Here is a 6,978-nt window from a genome sequence, read left to right on the forward strand (position 1 = left end):
GATTCTGTCTCCCTCTCTCTCTGCCTCTCCTGAGCTCAGGCTCTCTTTCAAAAATAAATAAACATTAAAAAAGAGAGAGAGAGAAACAGGTGATGACATCAACACTGCTAAAGCGATGATCCAGAAGATTCTTTAATTTCATTTGTCTGTCTTAAGTTACACAGCCATCTTCAGAAGAAACATGACCAAAGTAGAGACAATCTTCCTTGCAAAAAACCAAAGATGGGAGAATAAATAGAAGACTGAAGAACTGGTGACATAACTATCTTTTCTGCTTCATCTTTCCACCCAATAAAAGAGCTATTCTAAATAGCCAGGAAACACAGTTGGACACATGTACTAAAGAGTATTTTAATAGGAGAGATTTATATACTTATTAAACTTAACTAATTAAAATTAGTAAGTCATTAATTAAATGTATATATTATTTATACACACACACATACACACCCTTAAGTTAGAATATAGAAGCCATTCTGGCAATAATGGAAAACTAAAAGGTGAATATTCCAATTTAGGAAAAATTATTTCAATAATTTGTCCAAAATACTAATTACATGAGTAAAAGAGAAATTTTTAATTTTAGAAATTTTTGTTAAGATTTTCTGAAAAATAAGACTATATGTCCCAGCTCAAGTATAGCCCTAACCTGTAACTGTTGTTTTGCTCGTATTAATGAATTAATTCATCCCTTCATTCATTTATATGCAGGTAGGAATTTTTTTTAAGGCTAATTCTCTCTCCCTCATTATTGCTCTACAGTGACCAGAATCATAGGGCACAATCTGTATTGAGAATATCATTCTAAGCAGAAGCCAGTTAACCATGAAAATGAGAAATGAAAAAATAATGCATAAAGCTTTACTCAGGCAAGACCTATGCTTTCTACCTGTGCTAGACTGGTAGACTATGCACCAGTAGACTAGTAAGTCTTTTTCTTTGGTAATACTTTTAAACTCTTCAAACAAAGGAGATCATCAGTTTTCTTTATTTTTAATCCACTGTAAACAATTACTTTATAATCAGTTAGCCTTTTAAATACTATTTAGCCATTATCCAATTAATATTTAAAGATGTATACCCAAGATTACTTACCAGGGGGAGAAGTCAGATGACGAATAGGTCTTGCTGGTTGAAGCGGTTTACCAATCAATTTTTTGGTTTCCATTATCACAAAGACCTTGAGGTTCCATACTTGAAGAGGGAAAAATGCATCTTATCTTTTTGACATGATAATCAAAATGCTTTAGCATTTATATATATACATATATCACATTCATTTGAAGATACTTTATAAGTTAAGGAGTTTAGGTGGAAAACAAAATCATAAGCCTTTAAAATAATATGTGACAATCTTTATAGCATCTGTCACAATGGAACGTTCCCTCTTTTAAAATGTTTTACTCCCTTAACTTCCCTCACTTTTCTTTGATTTGTTTCCTATTTCTTTGACTACCTCTTCTAACTTCCTTAGCTAATTCCTTTTCCTTTCTCCAATGAAATTTATATTTCTTCCAAATTTGGCTTTGATCCTCTTCATTGACCTACCTGATCTAGTCTCATGATTTCAACTACCTATCTACATGATAAACATGCCCTAATTTATACATCTAGCACCTACCTTTCTTTTAAATTCCAGTTCTATTTTTCTAAAGATATTTCCACTTATATCTTATCACAGACACCTCAAATTCAACATACCCAAAATCAAATTCATTATTTAGACTCCAAAGATGTTCCTCCCACTGCAGTCCTTAAAGTCTTCACCAACTCCCTCCGACCAACTTTGGTGAAATAAGATCTAAATAAGAGCCTCCATACCATTAGTCTCTAACTCCTGTCCAGTCTACTTCCAAAATATTTCTCAAAACTATTTTCTTCATACCTACCACTACTCTTTTAGTTCCACAATAACTCTGAAGTCATCTCCCTGATCACTCTGTCTGATTTAAATACTCCCTAGTCTCCCTATGTTCCTGGGACACAGTGAACATGCCCACATCATGGCATTAAAGAACACTGTACTCTACTATAATGACTGATTTGTCTTCCATACTTGGCAAAAGTGGGGAGCAGATTCTGTAAGTGAGGAACAATATTTTCATTCACCCTCTTTCCCTGGCAACTAACACAGTACCTGGACTGGATCCAAAGTAGGTGCTGAACAAATAGGTGAATGTAACCTCTTTCTCTCCAAACTATGATCCCTTTACATACACACAGCTGCTTAAGAAACTTCAGTGCCTCATCACCTCCTGGATTACTCAACAGAAACAGAGGCCAACATCCATGTGCCACGCAGAGTAAACTATTTACCTAAGTTATATTATTTAAGATTCAGAACAACTCTCCCAATTAGGCACAATTACAAGTTAAAGCCGGAGTCTCAGGTCAGCCTACCTGTTGTTAGTATTATGGCTCCAGCACCTAGTTATAATCATGGAAAACAACAGCCTCTACCTCCTAGATTTGAAGACTAAAGAATATATATGTATAAAGTATTAGCACAATGTCTGGCACACAATAAAGGTTCAATAAATGTTAGCTTTATTATTTTTAATAATACTAATTTTACAGATAAGGCTTGGAGAAATTAGGTATCTTGCCCAAGGTGCTGAGTCTAGGAAGTGATGGTATGCCACGCTCATGCTTCTGGCCAACGAGAATCAAGAATCTAGCTCAACCTTTTTCCACCCCATATCCAGGCAGAACTGAACAGGTTCTGGGTACGTGCCCTTATGTGCTCACAAAATACTGTGGGGTCTACCCTCTTCCAATGTGCTGCTTACTGCATTTGTCACAATTACCTTTTACCTGACCATTAAATTACAGTTCTATAAAACAGGTCTATCTCCAGTGTCTAGCACAGTGTCTAGAACACGGTGGGTATTTAATAGATGTTGAATTCATAAATGTTATTTTGTTTTACCATATACTTATACGTTCTGGAGTTCCTTCCCTCTCCCTGCTGCTCTTCTCCCAAAGTGCTAGTCACTTTTTAAAACCAAGGTCAAGTTCTTATCTGCTTGGAACATATCCTCCTGTCTCAATGGCAATGCTCAATAAAATAGTTCACATGAAGCCTTCTAGTTCCTAACAAATAGTTGACAGTAAAATAATAACAATAATTTATTGAGTGGGTGAATGGGCTAAATGGGTGATGGACATTAAGGAGGGCACTTGGGATGAGCACTGGGTGTTATATGTAAGTCATGAATCAATAAATTCTATTCCTAAAATCATTATAACACTGTATTTAACCAAGTTGGATTTCAATTAAACAAATAAGTTTAAAAAAATCCTCTAGACATAACTCAAATGTTAAAATCATAAGCTTATAAACAAGTGCAAAAATAATTAACTTTTTCCTGAAGTTTGGAGATAAGCCGGCTAGTATTCCAAATTAATACCCACTGAGCTTTTGCAATGTTTCTCTTAACTGGTATTTCAGCATGGCTATTATCGACCTTCTAAATAAAACTAATGTTGTCCATAGTTTTTGGCAATACAACTTTTATATAATAAGAAACAAAAAAGTTAAAAGCATGTGTAGCAAAAAGATATTTCAGACAAATAAATATTTACTGAACATATTTATGTGGAAGGAAAATTTTAAATAAGGACCAAAAAGCTATATAATGCTGTGTTATTTAATGTTTATCCTAGACGTTTTAATTAGAACCCTTATATTAGCATGTAGTAACTTTCCATCCCCGTTTCCCATATGAAACTAATGAATCAGAATACAATAGAGTACTTTGGCACACACTTTCTTGTTTTTCATTGCTCAGCTGAAATTGAATTGATAGACTGTAAAGTCTTTTCCAGTTGCTGAGCAATGCAAAGCCACAGTATTCAAACTAGGAATTTTCAAGAGTTAGGGAGTTACAGAACTATTATATGATTTTGCAACACAAGTATATAAACAAAAAATAAAAGACCTTTTAGTATCGTCCACCCTTTCAATTTATGGTAGGAAAAATACAGCAAAGGCTCCAGATATATAGATTCACATCAGTTAAGGAAGTGAGAAAAGATGATGCCATACGGTACTCTAATTTTTTAAGTAAACTAGGCCTGCATAGAGACACTGACATTACAGGGAGTAAGTTTCCAAACTTACACAGTATACAACAGCATCATGTCTTACACAGTGTTATTAATAGAAAAGGCAAGTACTTACAGTAAGTAGTTATTATTGTAAAACTGAATCACGGGATTGTAATCCATGAAGGACAGGACTCCACAAACCAAAGCCTAACTCTCAGTTTAGATTAAAAATAATAAAGATTTAATTATAAAATCATTATATAAAATAACTTCTGTCTTAAACTCTAGTGCCTGCTTCACTCACCCAATATAGAGTTCCAAAAGTTTCCTTTGAAGCTACTAATACTACCTAGGGTAGGCATTTATGGTAGCAACTGGCACAAAGAACAACACTTGCAAAAGAAAACAAAATCCTACTTAAAACATAGGATAACAAGTAGTGGGTCAATCATGGAGTTGTCTTTCAAAACTATACTTTGTGGTATAAATATTTTTTAAAAAACATTTTGATCCAATGTCTCAAAATTTTCTTTCTACTAAAACATGCTGAGAATTAGCTACTGAATAGTTTTTTTTTTTCAAGTTTACACATAGTTAACAAATCATCTCAAAGAGCCAACTGCTATGAATAGAATATTGGTCTGCATGTCAGAAAGCTTTAGTTGCTATTCTACATCTAGCAATATTAAACTATCTTAGATTAGATTCCTTTCCTGTTAAAAAAAAATCAAATGAAATATAAATCTTTAAGGACCCACCAACTCTGAAATTATAAATTAAACTAAAAATATAATACAGTGAGATAACAGCACATATACAGACCAAATGGACATAACATCACTATAAAATGTATGCTATTCTTTTTTTTATTAAAACTCCACTTTTGAGGTCCTATTACATGGTAAATGCTTTACATATATTATTTCATTTTGAGCCACCATTAACTGTTGTAGAAAATCATTATTAGTCACCTTACAGATGTAAAACCTTGATGCTCAGAAAAATAAGAGAGATGCTCAAGAGCATCTAGTATTTATATGTGGCAAAAACTGAGAATTTAACTATAAAGTTCATGCCCTTGTCTCTAAACTTGCATGTTTGGTAAGTAAAAGAAAGACACATATGACTCTCTAGTATTCCATATGGACACTGCTTGTACGGATATTTTAAATGAATTATGACAAGGGGCTTTTATATATAAAGACTTGCTGAATAAATGGGCATATATGAATAATTTCCAATTCCTCAATTTATAATTTTTCTTAGAATACTAAATAAATTATAGGATTACTATGCTTTCCTCATTCTGTTTCCGACCTGGGCCGGTTCACCCCTCCTTAGGCAACCTGGTGGTGCCCCGCTCCCGGGAGGTCACCATATTGACGCCGAACTTAGTGCGGACACCCGATCGGCAGAGCGCACTGCAGCCCAGAACTCCTGGGCTCCAGCGATCCTCCTGCCTCAGCCTCCCGAGTAGCTGGGACTACAGGCGCGCGCCACCGCGTCGGGCAGCTTTCCTCATTCTGTAGACATGGTAGAGAGCCATGCTTATTACGGGTCACAACATAAGACACATACTGTGTACTGTATTTAGAAGCTGGACACTAGTGATTTCCAACTTAATTCTGATTTCTTTAGAAAGTGTTGATGGTTCTGCTGTAATTAAGAAACAAGATCATACAGATGAATGATAAGAAATGTGACATATATGTATACATATACACACACTTACATACACACATATACACCGTGGAATATTATTCAGCCATAAAAAAGAATGAAATGCCCTCACTTGCAACAACATGGATGGGTCTATACTATAACGTTAAGCAGAATATGCCAGTCAGAAAAACACAAATACCAAATGATTTCCCTCTTGTGGAATTTAGGAAACAAAATAAATGGACAAAAAGAAAAAGAAAAAAAGATATACCAATAAAATAATAAAATTAAATCAAATTAAAAAGCTAGACCCTTAAATATAGAGAACAAACGGTTCCCAGAGGGGAGGTGAAGGTGGTGCATGAGGGAAACGGGTGAAGGGGATTAAGAGTACGCTGATCCGGGTGGGCGCTGAGTAACACGCAATGCTGAATCACTATGTTATACACCTGAAACTAATATAACAGTGTTAACCACACCGGAATTAAAATTTAAAAATACAATCATATAAAATTAAATAAATAACTTGAGAAGTGTAAAGACCGTGCTTTCATCTACCTCATGCATATTTACCATATGATAGGATTTAATCTCAATCTTCAACCTCAAAATATTATTCGTACAAAGTTAGGATTCCTGGAAACCAAATGATCTTTGCAAGTAAACAGCACATGCTGATTAACTGATAGCTGAAAATAATATAAAGGAAATACAGGGAAGTTAAGAGAGAAAGCAATTAAGACTTAGGTGATAAAAGATATTTGATATTGCACAAATCAGGCTGCCACATGTGAGAAAATTTTAAACTATCAAAAAGTTTTAAGAGGAGAGAGCATTCCATAATATTTTCCATTTCAGTCCTTCTCTTTACAACTATAATTTATTTTTCTCTATGAAGTGTCTTTCAATACAAAATTTAACACTTAGGTAGGATAAAACTGTCCAGATAACATAGGCTTGTGCTTATCATAACTGATGTAACTGTCCCTGTCACTTCGCCTAAAATATCAGTAATTGAAACTTCCTGATACCAACAGTGAATGAATCATTGTTGTAAACCTGGAACTGTTCATGTCAACCATCCCAGGACTCTTTAATCGCGTATCTTTCACTTTAATGGCATATCTTTACATATAACTTTTATGAAATACCTTCATATACTTTCACGAACCATTTGATTCTGCGAATTAACCGTATATATGTTTCTTGGCTCTGTTTTTCGTACCAGGTTTTCTTCTGTATTGTCTACAGTTTAATCTAATCAGG

The 6,978-nt window shown here is 34.4% G+C and overlaps 1 protein-coding gene across 1 annotated transcript in view; it reads right to left on the reverse strand.

Moving 5' to 3' along the window:
• Positions 1-6,339, reverse strand: part of LOC115284892 (uncharacterized protein C8orf88) — a 39,778-nt gene extending 33,439 nt beyond the window's left edge. Inside the window, exons 1-2 of the mRNA XM_029931349.1 lie at positions 6,286-6,339; positions 1,096-1,194 (exon numbers count right to left, since the gene is read on the reverse strand). Of these exons, the coding sequence (XP_029787209.1) occupies positions 1,096-1,168 (73 nt within the window). The 5' untranslated portion in view covers positions 1,169-1,194; positions 6,286-6,339. The remainder of the gene's footprint in view (positions 1-1,095; positions 1,195-6,285) is intronic.
• Between the last annotated feature and the right edge of the window lie 639 nt (positions 6,340-6,978).

The sequence above is a fragment of the Suricata suricatta genome, unplaced genomic scaffold (genome assembly GCF_006229205.1).
Source record: "Suricata suricatta isolate VVHF042 unplaced genomic scaffold, meerkat_22Aug2017_6uvM2_HiC HiC_scaffold_25, whole genome shotgun sequence".
Taxonomy (NCBI): Eukaryota; Metazoa; Chordata; class Mammalia; order Carnivora; family Herpestidae; genus Suricata; species Suricata suricatta.